This window comes from Ceratotherium simum, chromosome 33 (assembly GCF_057802395.1).
Source record: "Ceratotherium simum simum isolate JZ-2026a chromosome 33, ASM5780239v1, whole genome shotgun sequence".
NCBI classification, from domain to species: domain Eukaryota; kingdom Metazoa; phylum Chordata; class Mammalia; order Perissodactyla; family Rhinocerotidae; genus Ceratotherium; species Ceratotherium simum.
In genome coordinates, this window is record NC_141932.1 from 14,667,564 (window position 1) to 14,686,178 (window position 18,615).

Sequence of the window (18,615 nt, forward strand, 5' to 3'; positions counted from 1 at the left end):
GCAGACTGCATGGTGGTCCATCCCAGGTGATCCCCATGGTGGAGTGATGGCCCACCAAAAATGAGATGGATTTCATTAAAGGAAAAAAACCTAAGCACAAAGGACAGGGCTTAGAGGTTGACTGGATGCGGCAGGCAAGAGGGTGGAAAAGTCTAGAACTGTACTCGGATTTCTGACTTGGGAACTGACCCAGTCTCTCTCTGATGTCACAGACGAGCACACCGTGGTGGCCTTTCTCATGGCACTGGGGGCGATCGTAGCTACTGTTTGCCGAGCGAGCACCTGTGATGTGCTAAGCAGTTCTGAGCACGTGGATCAACGCACTCAACACTCACCTCAACTTCGTGAGTTGGGAACGGGTATCCTCCCAGCCACAGGCAGGGAAACACACAGAAAGCGGGGAGGATGGTCTCCTGCCCCCTCCAGCCCTGAGGTTCTCTGCTGCAGCAACGATCAGCTCCAGGGGCCAGCAAACTATGGCCACAGGCTGACTCCATGGTTGTGCAAGACCTGTCCACTGGACACTCTGAATGTGGCTGGGAGAAGTTAAAGGAGACCTGAAATAATGTGTTAGAGGGAGAGATATACCATATTCATCGATTGGAAGACTTACTGTGGTTGAAATGTCAACATGTCAATTCTCTCTAAATATCTATCGAGTCAGGAGAATCCCAGTTGAAATCCCAGCAGACTTTTGTAGAAATTGACAAGCTGATTCTAAAATGTATACGGAAATGCACGGGACTTAGAATAAACAATTTTGACACAGAACAAAGTTGGAGGATTTACAAGGCCTGATTTCGACTTCCTATAATGCTACAGTGATCAAGACAATGTGGTACAGGGACGAGCTTCGACAAACAGATCAATGGAGTAAAGCCTAGAAATGGACCCACGTGGATCTAGTCCACTGATTTTCAATAAGGGTGTCCAGTCTATTCAAAGGGGAATGAATAGTCTTTTCAACAAGGGTGCTGGAACAGCTGGACGCTCACATGTAGACAAATGAACCTTCACTCTAAACTCACATTATCTCACAAAGTAACTAGACTTAAAGGTAAAATCGAAAACTATAAAACTTCTACAAGAAAACGTAGGAGAAAAACTTCATGACCTTGGGGGTAGGCAACAATTTCGTGGGTAGCGCACCAAAAATACAAATAATAAAAAATAAAATAATAAAAATTTAAATTTAAAAATAATAAATTAATAAGTAACAAATATAAATAGAATCATATAAAAATAAATACAAATATAAAAATAAAATAAATTTAAAGTTATTAAAAATAAAATAAACAAAAATAAAAAGATAAAATAATAAACAATAAAAATAATAAATAAAAATAATTTAAAAGTACAAATAATAAAAGAAAATGATAAATTGAATTTCATCAAAATTAAAAACTTCTGCTCTGCAAACACTGTAAAGAAAATGAAAAAGCAAATACAGACAAAGAAAATATTCACAATACATATATTTTAGAAATATATTTGTATTTAAATATATAAACTATATATTTATTATATAAATAACTCTTTCAAATCAATCAGAAGACTCCTTTATAAGAGGCAAAATATTTAATATAAACTACAAAAAGTAGATAAACAAATGGTTAATAAGCCCATGAAAAGATACTCGACACCCCTAGTCATCACAGAAATGCAACTAGAACTGCGATAAATATCACTAGAACGGCTAAAATAAAAAATACTGACAATGCCAAGTCAGCACAGGGCACAGTCAGAGCTCTCATACATTGCTGGTGGGAGGGTAAATTGATAAAACGACTTCGGAAAACAATTTCAAAGAATCTGCTAACACCGAACCCGTGCGTGTCCTGTGACCCAGCAGTTCCGCCCCTGGATACCCACCTCCCAGAAATGCACACACGTGTTCACCAAAACCCGGGTCCTGTGTGCTCAGAGCAGCATTATTTGTGCTGGAACCAAGCCAAACGCCCCTCGACAAAAGAATAGATAAATGCATTGTGATTGATTCATACAATAGAATGAATAAAGCAGAGCTCCGTGCAACAGAATGTTGAGCAAAAGAAGCCAGACATAAGAAAGTACATTTTTTTGGAAGTTCTAGGATGGGCAACATAGGCAATGGTGTTAGAAGTCAGAATGTTGGGGGCCGGCCCGTGGTCTAGTGGTTAAGTTCAGTGCACTGCACTTTGGCGGCCCAGCTTCAGTTCCCAGGTGTGGACCTACACCACTTGTCTGCCATGCTGTGGCAGCGACCCACATACAAAACAGAGGAAGATTGGCACAGATGTTAGCTCAGGGCCAATCTTCCTCAGCAAAGAAAAAAAAAGAAGTCGGAATGTTGATCTTTCCTGGGGGCGGGGGCAGGAGGAGCACCAGCCAGGCTGCTGGGGGGCTGGTCATGGCTTGTTTCTTCGTCTGGATGCTGGTCACCCAGAGATGTTTCAATTTCTGGGAAAATTCATCAAGCTGTTCAGTTATGATTTGTGTACTTTTTGTATATTACACTGCAAGAAAAAGTTTCAAAAGATTGAATGAATGCATACACACTTTGCATTTTGAACCATCCTGCTAAATTGCCTTCCAGAGAAGTTGTGCAGATTTCCCTCAAGGTGGTTGAGAGCAGCCGTTTCCCCACACCTCCCAGCAGTAAGCATCAGCAATCTTTTTAATCTGGACCAATCTGATGGGTGAAAAACCACGTCCCCATGAGGTTTAATTCACGCAGTTGTGAGAATGCCAAACTCACAGCCCCACCTGGAGTTTTTGTGCACGTACCCAAACGGACACATTTCCCCAGGTAATGAATGGGTAGTAAGGACGTCTGGTACTGTTAAGGGTCTAGAATTCTCCTTTGAGAGGCTGTGACCCCTGGATCCTCACTTCCCACAGATGCCCTGATGGCCATCTCTGGGCATTAAGAGTCTCTTCCCTTCTTCCAGCAGGTTCCTTCAGACTCACTCCCCAGAATGGATTGATTGGGTCAGAGACCGGGGCATTCTTAAGGCTTTTTTTTTTTTTCTGAGGAAGATTGGCCTTGAGCTAACATTTGTTGCCAATCTTCCTATTTTTGCTTGAGGAGGATTCACCCTGAGCTAACATCTGTGCCCATCTTCCTCCATCTTATATGTGGGTTGCTGCCACAGCATGGCCACCAACGAGTGGTGTAGGTCTGCGCCTGGGAACCAAACCCAGGCTGCCAAAGTGGAGCATGACGAACTTAATCGCTAGGCCACTGGCCTGGCCCCTTGCTTAAGGCTTTTTGGCAGACACTGGATGGAAACGTTTTAAGTGGGTAAAGTCACCATAAACAAAGCCAAAAGACAAGAACAGACTGAGAGAAACGTTTGTAACATCTACGATGAAGCTTAAGATCCAGCATATATAAAGAGCTGCTGCAAACCAACAAGAAAATGACAAAGAGCCTAGGAAGAACATAGTCAAAAGATCTGAGCCAGCACAGAAGAGCAAATACAAATGGCCTGGGATAATATGCAAAGATGCTCAGGCTCACTGGCAATCAGGGGAAATAAAGATAATGTAAATAGGCACAGCCTGTTTGGAAGGACATTTGAGAGAATCTATCAATGATCTGTGAAAATACACCTTCCCTTCCGTCCCCAGGAATTTATCCTACAGATATACAGATATCTGGAAACAACACATGCACAAGGATACTCATGCCAGCCTTGTTTGTAGGAGCAAAAGATTGGAAACAGCTTAAATGTCTATTCATACTGGCCTGGTTAAACAGATGTTTGGCACATCCATATAATGAACCACCGTGCAGCCACGCAAAAGAATGAACAGGCTCCGTGCTGACTCAGAAAGAGCTCCAAATTATACTAAGTGGAAAAAAAGCAAGTTGCAGAAGCATGTGATCCCATTTTTTGAAAAATCAAAACATTTTATTTCCATATGCACATCATTGAATAGAATCACACACCAGATGCAGTGGAATAATACATAGCGAATCTGACTAATGGTCATCTCTGCGGGCGGGGGGGTGAATGAAGACGGGAAAGGGTGGGTTTTCTTTTTACATCAATTTTATTTAGGTCTAGTTCACATATAATGAAATGTCAATACATTTTGACAAACACACCTGTGTAGCCACCACCCCAATCAAGATAGAGAGCATTTTCAACACTCCGGAAAGTTCCCTGCTTGCTCTTCTGGTCAATGCCTCGGCCCCAGGCAACCACTGATCTGCTTTCTATCACCATTTATTAGATTTGCCTTTTCTAGAATTTCACGTAAATGGAATCACACAGCACGTACTTTGTGGTTTTCCATTGTCTGACTCTGCCACCGGCTCTCCATTGTCTGGATGTTTGGGTGTTTCCAGTTTGGGGCTGTTATGAATAAAATTGCTGTGAACATTCACATATAAGATTTTATGTGGACACGTTTTCATTTCTCTTGGGTAAACACCTAGGAGCGGAATTGCTGTCAAATGGTAAGTGGATGTCGTGAAAATTAACACTGGAAAGGGAAACCTTATTTAAAATGCAGTCGGGAGGCCAGAAGGGGGCGCCCTCGCCAGTCGGTGTCAATTACAGGAAGACTCACCAATGACAGACCCCAACAGGAAGAGGTGTACATTGCATCCCAACAAGAAATCCACCAGCCCAGCAGTCAGCCAATGAGAAACTGTCACCACCCTGCAGTCTCGCTTTCCACTCCTGGACTTTTGTTCAGAACAACCCCTCTGCACTTCCTCCTTCTTCTCTATAAAATAACTTCCTCTCCTTTGCTTGTGGGACTGCCTATGGCTTTTGCCCTAGTTTGCTTGTCCTGAATTGTGGTTCCTTTGCTAGTCCCGAATAAAGCCATTTTTGCTGGTACAATAACTGGCCGTTTTATTTCCTTTAGGTCAACAGTGTTTAAGTTTAAAAGAAACTGCTGGTTTTCCAAAGTAGTTCTATTTTCTCCCTCCCACCAGCAGCGGGACAGCTCCAGCAGATCCACTGCGTGGTTGTGCATTTGCGGTTCCCTGATGACTAAGGGAGCTCAGGGTCTTCTCCCCTGCTGATGGGCCATCTGCATATTCTCTTTAGTGACACGTCTATGTCAGTGTTTGGTCTATTTTCTCTTGGGTCGTCTTTTTCTTCCTGATCTGTAGGAGCTCTTGATATATTCTGGATCCAAATGCTTGCAGAACGTCTGTACCACAAACACCTTCCTCCTATGTGTGCCTCGCCTTTCCATTCTTTTAATGATGTCTTTTGATGAACGAAAGTTCATCTTACTATACTCCGACTTGTCCAGTATTTCTGTAGATTAGCATTCTGGTGTCCTGTTAAAGATATTCAGCAGCTACCTATCGGGCACAAGATCCGTCCCAGGCGCCGCTGCTCCCGGCACCGGGGACAGAGGGCGAAACCCCGCCTCCGCACATGCGCAGAGCGGCGCGAGGGGCTCCGCGAGCGCCGGAATCCCCTCGGCCGTTGTCGCCGGTCCAGAGGGCAGAGGGGCTTTACCGCGATGCTAGAGCAGCCGGGGCTTGGGGACCCCTCGCTTGTCCAGGCCCTCTTCAAGACCCTGCCCCTAATTTTGTTTGTTCTGTAGCTTTTCCCAAAGAGGGCCCCCCAAATTGTGTGAGCTTCAGGCCCCACAAAACCTGGACCCACCCTGGATTATATCAGAACATTGGGAGGCCACAGACACTCATCAGTTGGGCAATGGCTGGATAAATTACGCTGTGGAGCTCTACTTGGCTGTTAAAAAGAAAAAGGAAAGCTCTACACACAGCAGAGAATTGCAATTAAGCGCAGGGACTCGGGAGCCAGACAGTCTGGATTCAAATCTCAGCTCTGCTACATACTCGCTGTGCAACTCTGGGCAGGTGACTCAGCCTCTCTGGGCCTCAGCTACTCCATCTGCAAAATGGAGGGGAACGAGAGTATCTATCCTGCTGGGTTGTTTCAAAGATTAAGTGAAGTGAGCACTATTTGAGCGTTTGCTATTATACCAGAGGGCATGCAGTTTCTCTTGTAAGTTGGACAGAAAGACAGGTGGCTAAAAAGAAGTGGAAATTCTGCACTCTGTGCCGAAGACCCCTCCCAAATGTTCTCACCTTTTGATGCCCCCCAATTGCCCTCTTAGGAACAAACCCTAAGGAAGTGGCCGGAAGCTTGGGGAAAAGCATGAGGCAGAGGCAGGCCCGTCAGAGTGCCGTGTAGGATGGCAGGAAGTGTGGTCACGGACGCGGGCCCCGCCCGGCCACTGACCGAGGGCTCGGACGCCTGTGTATAACTGGGCCGGGTTTCTGTTCTGATGCTCTGTGGAAAAAGCCAACGCATTGCGCCCCCATCCACGCCGAGGTCCAGCAAACACACCCCACGCCCGAGGTCTCCTAGGGAGATTCCAGGGGATTCTCTTTCCTTACTTTTTCCAGCTTTTCCAAATTTTCTATAAAGGAGAAAACTTTTTAAAAACAGGAACTCAAAAAATGGACAACATTCCCGCAAAAAGATGTATGCCAAGATATTTCCTATTGTGTTACTGGAAGGGAAAAGAGCAGCATCAGTCCACAGGCAGAAGAGGAAACGGGTTTCGACAATGATTTAAATGGCACACTCAACAACAGGATATTTCACAGCTCTTAGAAAATCGAATTTTGGAAGAATTCATAATGACCTGGAGAAATACGCAAGATTAGCCACAGAAAAGTATGACACGGAGAGGACAGAATGACAGTGGAACCCTGACGAGTTAAACCACACGTATGAACACGAGGAGAGAAAGGCCTGGGAGGGCGTGGCCCAGGGGTGACGGGGCCTGAGCAGCTGGTGAAGGACGGTGGTGGCATCTTCCTCCTCGTCTGTGCTTCCGTGTCCTCTCATTTCCTCCCTGTTCCTCGCTGGGAGTACACGGGCTGGGCCGGCCCCCACCCTCCTCGCAGCAGCTGTGTCTCCCAGACGCCCTTGCAGCTGGATTCTGTCCAAGGAGCAGGTTTCAGCAGTGAGAGTCTCTCCAGAGATGCGACCCCAGCGTCACACCAGGACGGGGCGTCCCTGAACCCAGCGGCAGCCCTCGCGGGGGGTTCTGTGCTGTCGTCCTGGGCGTCCTTCCTGAGGGCCCGGCCCAGAGCCCGCTGCTCCAGCCTCCCGCGGTTTCATAAGCACCCAGTTCCCTGGATTAAATCCCTTCCTGTTTAAAACACCTGGAGTGGTTTCTACATAGGCTCCAATCCCTGCCCGAGACAGCCATGCGTTGCTTTCACACACAGGAAAAAATACCTATACACGTGGGCTTTCCAAGGTTTCCATAGCAAGACAAAACCTCTGGGAAAACAGTTGAGCTGTGTTCACTGGTCAGAGCAAAGAAATGGTGGAGCAGAGAGGTGCCGAGGTTTACCCAAGGCCACACGGTGTGGAAATTTGCCAAGTACACTTTCTGGGTTTAATATGGCAAGTCACGCTGATTGATTTTCAAATGCTGAACCAGCTTTGCATTCCTAGAACAAACCCCACTCGGCTACGACGTGCTGTTCTGTTTACATATTGCTGAATGTGAGTTGATAAACCTTTGTGAAAGATGTCGGCGTCTGTGCCCATAGAGGACACCGGTCTGCATCTTCTTTCTGGTGTTGTCTTCATCTGCTTTGGCATTAGGGCCCTGCCGCCCTCATAACACTCCTCCAGAGGTGGCCTCTTCTACACGGCGAGTGAGCTGTCGTCGACTACGTTATTTCGTCCTTCCACATCTGCTCGAGGCCCCCAGTGAACCAGCCCAGCCTGCTCTCCGTGTCTGTCACTATGAAGTCCTTAACAGACACACACAGTTTATCTATTTATTTCTGGGTGAGCTTTGCTAGTTTGCGTCTTTCAAGACATTTTCCCATGTCGCGGAGTCGTGCGGTTTACGGGCATCCAGTCGTCACAGCGTCCCCCGTCCCTTCCGTGTCTGTAGGGCAGGCGTGGCCGGGAGAACGGAGGGACGCGGAGAACGGCCCACAGACCCCGCGCAGGAACGGCCCGGTGACCATGCCGTGAGTGGGCCCTGACGTGCAGCTGTGGGCCCACGCGAACGCTGACACCCCCAGCTCTCAAAGGGACCCCTGTGGACGGGCCCGTGCCGAGTCTCCCTGGTTGGAGGGAAAGCGGAGGCCACGAGGAGACGGAGGGGCGAGCGGCGGCCAGGGAAGTCAGCATCCTGTCCCTGGAATCTGAAGTCCCTGCTGGGCCTCAGCTCCCCACATCCGCCCAGGACGCCTCAGATGGCACGCTGCAGCAGGAGGGATGAGAGCTAGACCGGGGGGGACCAACAAGGGGCAGGAGCAGGCTTAACGGTCCGAGTCAGCACAGGAGACTTTATTCCCACATTCCCTCCCCCTTCCCGTGGGGTGGGGGCCAGACCGTAGTTCTGAGCCCACGCTGCGGGTTCGGGTGGGAGTCCTGGTCCTGGACTGGGGGCAGGCGGGCTCCCGGCCAGGCTGGCTCACACATGCTGCCTCCGGTGCCGCAGCACCTCCGTGGGCGTGAAGAGAAAGTCCTGCTGGCAGGCCTCGCAGTGGTAGGGCCTCTGCAGAGCAGACACCTTCTGCGGGGGCTCGGGGGCAGCGTCCTCAGCCCCTGATGGAGAGGAGAAGGGAGGCAGTGAGGGGGCGCTCCACTGCGTGCTCACCCCACCCAAAGCCCGGGCACCTGTGGGGCTCAGACTCCCTCCCAGCCTTTGGGGAATCTGGCTCTGCCTCCTCCAGGAAGCCTTCCTTGATTAATACACACACACACAGGCAAGTCTTGACTCTGTGTCCCAGGGGGTGAGAGAGACGGAGAGGAAAACACAAGGAGAGAGACAGAGACTGAAAGAGACAGACAGACAGGGCCCTGCGGTGGGGACTGTGTGGTCCCGCTGCCCTCTCCCCCACAAGCCCTGGTGTGTGACACTGTGTCAGGGTCTGCCCACTGTGGCGTCCCCTGGGGGACAACAGGGTGGATGTGGCCAAGGCAGAGACGGCTACAGGACAGAGGAAAGAACAAGAGACACAGCCGAGAGAGACAGAGAAACAGACACACAGAGACAGCGATGCAGAGAGACCAAAGAGACAGACAGACACACAGAAAGGAGAAAGAGCTGCACTCCAGGCCCCGCTCCTCCCGGGCTCCCCGCTCCGCCCGGGTTTGTGACAAAGCCCAGGTGGCACCAACCAGGGCCAGCGAGTTGAGGCCGTCAGTGCCCAGAGCGCCCAGCGAAAGCCCAGATGCACAGGAAACCAGGGGATGGACGGACAGCCGGGCAGACACGGGCGCCCCGGCCCCCCGCCGTCCTCACCTGGGGGCCCGTCCCGCGGGGCCTGCGGGCAGGTGTTCTCGTGGGCCATGCGCTCCAAGGGCGTGAGGGGCATGTGCAGGCCGCAGTGCGGGCAGGTCCAGAAGGTGCGGAGACAGTCGCTGTACAGGTCCGCGTCGCTCTGCGGCGGGAGGCTGTGTCAGGACTGCCCCGCCCCCAACGCCAGCCTGGGACCCCTCCCAGAAGCCCTCAGGGCCGGCAGGGCCCCTTCTGAAACTGCACCCCGGGACTAAGTGGGAATGAGGTTGGCGTGGGGGGTCTAAAATCCCATTTTCAGGGGCAGGAGGGTGAGGGGCCAGGTGGGGTCCATGCTCACCATGAGGCAGTTGTACGTGAGGAAGTCAGTGACTGCGTAGCCCCCTTTGGTGGGGTGGGGGGACAGGGTAGAGCTGCCAAAGAGGCCAGGGAGACTGGGGGCAGCCGTGACGGTCTGGGGTCCCACGTAGAGGTTCTGGACTTCCAGCCCCGTGAGCCGCCGGAGGCTGTAGGGAACCTGAGGAAAAAAGGACAGGAGTTAGGGGAGATAGACTGAGGGAAGCATTATCAGGGCACCTGGATCCAGCTGTGCCTGAAGTCCACCCCTGAACTTTTCTCTTATGGGGGCCAATTGCTTAAGTCAATCACAACATGGTTTTAGACACCCATGACCAGAGGTTTGTCTAAAACATGCCCTAATGCCCTATATCCCATCTTAACTGCCTTCCCCAGGTCCCTTCTCTGCTCCCTGTCACTTGTGGGATCACATCCAGACCTTAGGTCTGGCCTTCAAGTCTGACCACTTTCCCCCTCCCCCCGGCATGTCAGCCTGTTCCTCTTTCCCTGGTTCACTGGGTCCCTCCACTCCTCCAGGAAGTCACCCTGGATTGCACCCTTCTCCCCATCCACACATGCTAGAATCAGGATCAATTCTCAGCACCCCACTTTAGAGGTGGGGTTTGGTTTCAAATCTGCTCTGTCCAATTCTTCCCATCTGTCCTCCACGAATAGAGACCTCACAGCTTCCCTCTCACACCCCGCACACCCTTAACTGTTCCTGAGCGGTAACCTGCACTGTGCACACAGTAGGTGCTTAATAAGCCTCTGCTGAATGAGGGCCACAGGGGTTAGTAGCGTGGCCTCTGGAGACAGGCTCCTGGGGTCAGATCCTGGCTCCAGCCTTTACCCGTGCGTGACCTTGGGTTTGTCATCACCTCTTTGGTTTGAGAACCCCCACATGTGCCCACGCTAAATGAATACGCCTTCTGGAGCCCTAATCCCTGAGGCAGACGCCCCTCTGGCCAAGGCGGCGCAGGCCCCCGGGCGGTGGGCACCTTGGATGCCGTGAACCGCAGCAGCTCCCTGCTCAGGGCCGCCACCTCCCCACGGTTGACCGGAGCCTCGTCGTCCTCGTCCTCCTCCGGCCGCCGGGCCTGCCGGGCCAGCTGCCGGTCCAGAACACTCTCCCAGCGGGCGCGGAGCCGCAGGGCGGCCGCCAGGAGCCCCACAGCGCTCTCGCTACCCGCCAGCTGCAGCTCCAGCCAGCCGTCGGCCACCAGGCGGGAGCAGTCACCGTTGGTGTCCAGGGACCGGCTGAACAGCAGCAGCGACTGGAAGAGAGGGGGCAGGGGACAGGCCGGGGGCGTGAGGGGCACGACGCCACCCGAGGCCCCGCCCGGCTGGGCTCCCGCTGGCTCACCCGTCGTGCATCTTCCTGTCCCTCCAATGTATCCATCCACCCACCAGCCACCCCCGCAACTAACATTCGCCCCGCGCCGGCTCTGTGCCAGGCGCTCTGCCAGGGGCTGGAGACACAACTGTGGACACAACCAAGTCCCTGCCCCAGGGGGCTGCCAGTCTACTCGACAGACGAGAGATCACAGAGGAAAGCACAGAGCGTGCTCTAAGTCAGGGTGGCCACTGCCCGGGCGGGAGGCGGACGGCGGGGACAGGCTGTCTTCACAGGGCTGGGGCCGCACACGTGGAGCCTCGTCGACCCTCACCAAACGGGGCCCCTACCATTGGTGCATGTCCCTCTGTCTCCAGTTCATCCTCGAAACACACACACAAATATTGGACGCTAGTGACTGGGCCGCGTGCTGAAGGGCTGGACAGTGACGGGCACCGATGGCGGCACCTGACTTTAAAATGCACCCGGAAATTACAGAGAACGCCCACCGATGACGAGGGAGGGAGGGAGGCAGACAGCGGGGCAGAGACGGGATAAAGCAGGAAGACCACGCGTTATCTGCAGGACCTCGGGAGTGGAGTACAAGGGTTCACTAGACACCTCGTTTAATGTTTCTGTTTGAAACTGTCATAATAAGATGTTGGGGCCAATCCTACGGGACGGGGCGGGGGCAGTGGACGGGGCAGGACTGGCCGCAGGCCGGTGGGGCTGGGCAATGGCACAGGAGGGCTCAACACGCTCTTCTGTCTCCTCCGTGGATGTTTCAGACTCTCCACCAGGAACAGCCGCACGGAGGGCGAGCAAATCTCTGTTTCCTTCCTGAAGTCTGGCTGGTCACCAGCACTCTGTCCCCTGCCCCGCTGTCCCCTCCTGCCAGCACGGATGTGAGCACCTGGCCTTATCTTGTGTTTGTGCTTCTGTTCCCCGTCTGCCTCCCCCACTCACACGAGCCCCCCGAACGCAGGGAGTGCCGTCGAGCCCCATCATGACGGCATCCCCAGCATCTAGAACAGGAACTGGTGCGTGGCGCAGGCAGGCACTCAGTGTTTGAACAAATATGTAAATGAGCAAATTAGAGTCCACTTTCACAGCGTTGGTCAACTAAACCTCCCTAGGCTTGGGGAGCCCAAAGGGTCTCTCTTCCCTCTGTGTTCCCTGGGACAGAAGCGAGGGGGTCTGGGGACTGGGGACGCCCACCTGATGGGCAGGGGAGGCCTGAGGTGGGGCGTGTGGCCCCGGAGCTCTGGCTCAGCCACTTGTCGCTGTGTGACTGAGGCAAGTGACATGCCCCCCCACCACTGAGCCCCGTCTTCTCTATAAAGAGAAGCTCAGGGCTGCGGGAGGACCCCAGAGGCCAGGCCCAGAACCGCAGGGCGGCGGCAGTGAGCTCGCAAGGTGTGCCCACCTCTGCTGTCAGGACTCTTGCTCCTGGCTACAGACACACAGACAAGCACATCCGCAATCTGAGCGCACCCTTGGCCTCCACCCGGTCCAGCTGTGTCCTCTCTGGCCTCATCTCTGGCCACTCTCCCCCTAACCGACTCTGTTCCAGCTGCTCCCCGTGCACGCATCCGCAATCTGAGCGCACCCTTGGCCTCCACCCGGTCCAGCCGTGTCCTCTCTGGCCTCATCTCTGGCCACTCTCCCCCTAACCGACTCTGTTCCAGCTGCTCCCCGTGCACGCCAGGCATGTGTGTGCCTCAGGGCCTTTGCACTGCTGTTCCCTCTGCCTAGGACGCTCTTCTCCCAGAGATCCCTATGGCTCCTACCTCTCTCCCTTCAGGTCTTTGCTCAATTGCGCCTTCTCAAGGAGGCCCACCCTGATCGCCGTATTTCACACTGGACCCTGTCCCCCCCCCCCCCGGCACTCCACCCCGTCTCCTATTCCTCCTATTTGCCCCGAACACTGGTGCCCGTGACACTGCATTTAGTGCTGTGCTGTCTCACCCCTACTGTCCGTCCTCCCTGCTGGATGTGAGCCCCAGGAGAGCAGGGAGCAGTCTTGCCTTGTTCACTGCTGTGCTCTCAGCCTTCAACAGCCCCTGGCACCCAGCGGGCACGCAGCAACTGATTGTTGAATGAATACACGAACGAAAAGACAGCAGCCGACGTGCAGTCTGAGGCTGAGGCCTGCAGCCGCCCGGGGGAAGGCAGCTCCTCCAGGCCCACCCTGGCCTCTGCCCTGGGCACCCGCCACCAACCGCGGGCGCCGGCAGGCGTGGGGCGGGACCCACCTGCAGAGCGGGGACGCGCACGCAGTTCACGAGGTACGGTTTGTTGGTCTCCAGCAGGGAGACGAAGGCGAGGAGCTGGTGCCTGCTGCTCATCTTGTCTTTGTCGTCTGCAAGGGGCAGGAGGACAGCTCAGCGCCCCCCTAATCTCCCGTCCGTCCCCCAGGGCTGCCTCTCCCCCCCGGCCGTTTACACCTCCACGTCAAGGATACGCTCGTGGGTTAACAATAAAACGTCCGTGGCTTATTTTTAAAACTGTGCCACGACGCACATGACTTGGGCTATTTCATGCTATTAACAAATACTGTCGATTTTGTTAGGAGTGATAATGGCATTGTGGTAATGAAAAAAATAGTCATTATTATTATTATCATTACTAAATGATATGACGTCTGGGATCCGCTTCACAAGGCTCCAGCAAAAAGGAAAAAAAAAAGCGAAGGGACAGAAAAAACAAGGGCGGCAAATGTGACAGCTGCAGAGCTGGGCGAGGGCACCGAGGGCCGTCATATTCTCTCTGGATGGTGTTTGGAAATCTCCAAAATTACAAAATAAAGGAGAAAAACAATGTAATAGGAAGAGGGTAAACTGACTAGGAATTCACAGCAGTTAAAGACCAAAGAGGAAAGGTTCAAATTCTATCTTAGATGTTTAAAACTATAAACCGTATCCTTTCGGGTTAATATTCACCGTTTTCAGAGAGCATGTTACTGTCTCGACAAACAAGGGGAAGGACGAGCTGCCTTGCAGCGCTCAGGCAGAGCTGGCGCTCGGATGCAGGTGTGACGCCCCCGCCGCGGCAGGGGCCTGCCCTGCACAGGGCGCCCTCAGCTGGGGCGGCTTCTGCGGCCTTCCACGCCCGCAGGGGCTGCGGGAGCCCCCTGGGCCCAGCGAAGCCGGGGTCTCCCGGGGCTCCCGGGCCAGGTCTCCTGACAGCTGCTCTACTCACTATGACCTCAGGCCCTGGGACGGCCACAGTGCTCGGTGGCCAGCGCCGTGGGGAGGGTGGGCTCAGCGTGGGGCGGACTCGCCAAGGCCACCCAGCGAGGTCTTGCTTCTGGGAGCTCCCCTCCTCCAGGTCCCACGTCAGCAGCCCCAGCAAACGGGAGTGTGGGGAGAACAAGGGGGACCCCCGAACGGCGAGGGGCCCCTGAGGTCGCTGTCCCCGCCCCTCGCATCCCCCGTGGAGGGGGTTCTCAGCCCCCTGGGATCCCCATACCTCGGCCCCCTTCGCCGTCCCCGGCCTCCTGCTCCCGTGTGTGCAGCACCTCGGGGCTGTTGGCGAAGACACAGGTGGGGTGCAGCACGGTGCCCTGCTTGGCCTGGGTGTGGAAAATCTGGAAAGGCCACAGGCGGGGGCCAGGTGACAGAGACCCTCAGACCTGCTCCTCCCGCTGCCCGGAACGCTTTCCTCCACTCTCTTGGCCAGACTCCCCCTCTATGTCTCAACTCAGAAGGCCCCTCCTCCAGGAAGCCCTCCCTGACTCCTCCCAGGCTGGTCAGGCCCTCCTCTGTGTCCCCTTAGCCTCTGGACGCCCCATCCAGCCCCAATCACTCTGGGTCATCTGTTTGGGGACGGCTCTGTCCCCACCACTGGACTGGAGCCCCACAGGGGCAGGGCCAGGGATGTTTCGGTCCCCGTGTCCCCGGCACAGAGCAGGAGCTGGGAAGGTGTGCTGAATGAGAACACAGCGGGGACGGGGAGCGGAGGAAGGCCCACCTGGTCCGAGTCCTTGCGGCCGCTGTTGAACGGGTCCGGGACGGCGAGCTGCGGGTAGAGGCCCCGCGCCAGCACCAGCTTCAGCAGCGCCGTCTGGTCCCGGGGCAGCGCCGCGGCCGAGCTGGCGGCCGCCTGCAGCTGCTCCAGGTTGTGCCGAAGCTTAAACTTCACATCCTGGGGGCACACGGGCAAAGGGGGGTTCCTGGGGGCCTCCCCACCACCCGAGGGGCTGGTACCAGGATACCCGCACCCAAGGGGTTCTGTGGACTGCAGGGCCAGGTCCTGCCACGGACACCTGTCTCCTGAGGGGAGGGCAGGGCCGTGTCCCCTCAGACCCCCGGGGCAGGGCCGTGTCCCCTCAGACCCCCGGGGCAGAGCCGCATCCCCTCAGACCCCTGGGGTAGGGCCGCGTCCCCTCAGACCCCCGGGGAAGGGCCACGTGTCCCCTCAGACCCCTGGGGCAGGGCCGTGTCCCCTCAGAGCCTCAGTGCTGGCTGTGTCCCCACTCTGGTCAACTCCGCCCGAGACAGCCCCGCGGCGGCCCACCTGGATGTCCACGCTGTCGCCGGCCCCCCGGGCAGCCGCACTGCCCCGGTCCTCATCGCTGGAGCCGTCCTGGTCCTCGTGCAGCCGCAGCACCTTGCGCCTGCGCCCCCCGCCCTCCTCGTGCTGGCGCTTCAGCTGGTAGAGCGCCTGGCGCTCCCGGCGCTGCCATAGGCGGCTGTAGCTGTCCCCCGGCGTGGGGACCTGGGCCCCGGCCAGCAGCCCGTGGTCCTCCAACAGCTCCTGGGAGCGGGGAGGCCGGGTGAGGGACACGGGGCAGGCCAAGTGGGCTCCGGACCAGACATGGGCTCAGGTCTGGGGCCTGCCACCTGCTGGCAAGCAACCCCACCCTTCTGAGCCACAAATTTCCCCAAATGGAAAACGGGGACCTCCCAGTACCTCCTGCCAGGGCCGCTGGGGGCTGAAACTGACTGTGTGAGAACAACCCTGTGCCCACTGCGGGCACAGATGGCTGCTCCATCAGAGAGCTGTCACCGCTGTTGGCCAAGGGAACGCCTGGGCCCGGGACAGGAGGAGAGAGGAGACCAGTGACCACTGCCCAGGTCCTCCCCGCGGGCTCCTGTCACGGCTCTGACCTGCCCCCTCAGGCCTGCCCCAGCCCCTGTGGGTTTTCCCTGTGGTTCTCACAGCCTGGTCCTCCGACCAGCAGCAGCATCTGGGACACCCGGGAACCGGTCAGAAATGCCAAGTCCCGGGCCCCGTCCCACACGACCGCATCAGAATCTCAGGGCGTGGGGCCGGGAACCTGGATTTCACAGACCCTCCAGGTGATTCGACACACACAGGGACCCCCTGCCCTCCCCCCAGCCCTCACCTCTGTAAACAGTCTTCGAGTGACCCTATGATCTGACCTTCTGTTTCTCCGAGCCCCGACCAATGGACGACGTAGGATGTCGTGTGTGTGTGTATGTCTGTGTGTGTGTGTCTGTGTGTGACACAGAGAAGAGGGCCCACCTTCCATGAGTTTCTCAGTGTCTGGGGCCCAACAAAGGTTGAACCACAGTTGGGACATCAGTGGTCCCCAACGTGTGGCCCCCTAAAATGGCATGGGCGGCGCTGGTCGGGTGACGGCCCACTCTGGCCTCAGTTTGCCCATGTGCAACCAAAGGCAGCGGGTTACACCACGACTCTTGTTATATTTTCATCCCACAGCATCTCCTGACCACTGAAAGGCACGTAGCAGCAGATCTTTCTGTACTCAGCTGGGAAGATGTGCGTGGAATATTAACGACACAAGCAAGTTGCAGAACCACGTGATAATGATAACAGTGAAAAGTGCCAACGCTGGGATGGGACCACCTGTGCCAGGCGCTGTCCCAAACGCTCCACAGGTATTAGCTCACTTAACCCCAGGAATGCCGTGAGGCAGGTGTTATTTTCATCTTCCCGTTTTCAGAGGGAGAGCCGAGGCCCAGCGAGTGCAGTGACTGGCCCAGGGTCACAGTGTTAGCAGACGGCTGGGCTGGGATTTGCTGCTGGGACATCCGGCTCCAGATGTGGTGTCCCCAGGCATCGCCCCACGCTGCCTCCCAGCACCCAGCCTGCATGGCCGGCTCAGCACCCTGCTCCAGAGAGCGAGGTTCTTCAGGAGGATGCGGTATGTGACCGTTGACCCTGTCCACTCCTCCAGGAAGCCCGCCTGGATTTCCACCCCTGTGCCCTGCCCCGGCCGCCCCCACGCCTGGCCGTGTGATGGTGGGGGTGGTGGGTAGGGTGGGACTCTGATCCCTCTGTGGGAGAAGGAGAGAGGCTGTGTTCTGGAACGTGCTCACGCACACTCTCAGCCTGTCTGCCCCCCCCAGCCCCTCGTGTGTTCCTGCCCCGTCTGCCTGGGCGGCCGGCCCTCACCTTGAACTGGCGCCGCAGGTTGGCCATCTCGTACAGCCGGTGCTCCTCGACACCCCGGCGGCGGCACCACTTGCGCGAGTTTCCGCTCCGTTCACACTTCACCTGGCGGAGGGACAGACACCGGAGGGACAGACACCGGCATCAGGGCCTGGCCAGCTGGTGGGGGGCTGACCCACCCCCACTCCACCCCAGCATGGGTCCAAACCCCAGCCACTGGGCGGAGGCGAGGCGGGTGGGGGACCCGTCAGCCCTCCCTCAGGGACCCCCGCTTTCCCTCCTTCCAGGTCTCAGCCCAACTGCCCCCTCCCACCATCTGCCTCCTCCTACAGGAAGCCCTCCCGGACCACAATGGATCAGACACCCCTCTGGGCTCTCTCAGCCCCTGAGACTCCCCACTGCAGCCCACTCTGGGTGCCACTGTCCAGGGACGGGTCTGTCCCCTCTCATGGGACTGTGGGCCCCAGGAGGGCAGGGCCAGGTCACTGGGTCCCCAGCGCCACTCAGCACAGGGCCAGGCCCAGCGCAGGGGCTCAGGAATGCATGCGGATAAACAGACGCCACCCCCGGAGTCCGCGCTTTCTCTAGATGACACTGGTTTCCGTCGGCGCTTTAGAAACCCTGGGCTCCCCCTCAAGCCGGGGCCTCTGCACACGCTGGTCCCGTGAATGGTGGAGACGGGTCCTCCCAGGCGGGCCCAGTCTGTCTGCGGAGGGCTCAGGGGCCCTCCCTGGGGTGGGGGCATGAGGAGGAGCCACAGCCTCAGGAGGCCCTGACCCCGGAGAGAACGACAGCCAGACAGGGCGGCCCCGCCGCCGGCCTCACCTGCACCCAGGCGTTGAAGACATTGAAGAGCGTGAAGGGGTCGCCCTGGTCGCTCTCCAGGGGCCGCCGGGCTGCCGCACACTCCGGGCTGCTCTGGGCGCTGCGGGTGAAGGGCGACTGGACGCTGAGGGCGGCCGCGATGGTGAGCACGGGCTCCGCCAGGTGGAACGTGGAGCCCAGGATCAGCATCTTCCCTGGGAGGGCGGCCGCGAGCTGAGCCTCTGGGCACCGGGACAGCCTCCCCAGCCCTCGGGCCCTCGGGGTCTCCTGTCCCGCCCTCCCTCTGCGTCACCCACAGACGGCCTCAGGAGCCAGGCGGACACTCAAACACACTCTGCTTTCCAGGCACGTGACCTTGGGCGAGGCCTCAGTTTCCCCCTCCGTAAATTGGAGACAGCCACGATTCCCGCCTCCTTGGGCACACAGTGGGCACTGTCCAAGTGGTGGCTACTACTGTCACCATGTCACCTCCTGCCCAG

At 56.2% G+C, this 18,615-nt stretch overlaps 1 protein-coding gene across 4 annotated transcripts in view; it reads right to left on the bottom strand.

The window, feature by feature from the left end:
- Positions 1 to 6,466: 6,466 nt before the first annotated feature.
- Positions 6,467 to 18,615, bottom strand: part of DHX34 (DExH-box helicase 34) — a 29,831-nt gene continuing 17,682 nt past the window's right edge. For all 4 annotated transcript variants that reach the window (XM_004440194.3, XM_087421458.1, XM_087421457.1 and 1 more), the window contains exons 8-17: positions 18,137 to 18,330; positions 17,315 to 17,416; positions 15,449 to 15,688; positions 14,903 to 15,076; positions 14,402 to 14,519; positions 13,186 to 13,292; positions 10,596 to 10,871; positions 9,602 to 9,778; positions 9,268 to 9,406; positions 6,467 to 8,567 (exon numbers count right to left, since the gene is read on the bottom strand). In XM_004440194.3, the coding sequence (XP_004440251.2) occupies positions 8,434 to 8,567; positions 9,268 to 9,406; positions 9,602 to 9,778; positions 10,596 to 10,871; positions 13,186 to 13,292; positions 14,402 to 14,519; positions 14,903 to 15,076; positions 15,449 to 15,688; positions 17,315 to 17,416; positions 18,137 to 18,330 (1,661 nt within the window). In that variant the 3' untranslated portion in view covers positions 6,467 to 8,433. The remainder of the gene's footprint in view (positions 8,568 to 9,267; positions 9,407 to 9,601; positions 9,779 to 10,595; positions 10,872 to 13,185; positions 13,293 to 14,401; positions 14,520 to 14,902; positions 15,077 to 15,448; positions 15,689 to 17,314; positions 17,417 to 18,136; positions 18,331 to 18,615) is intronic.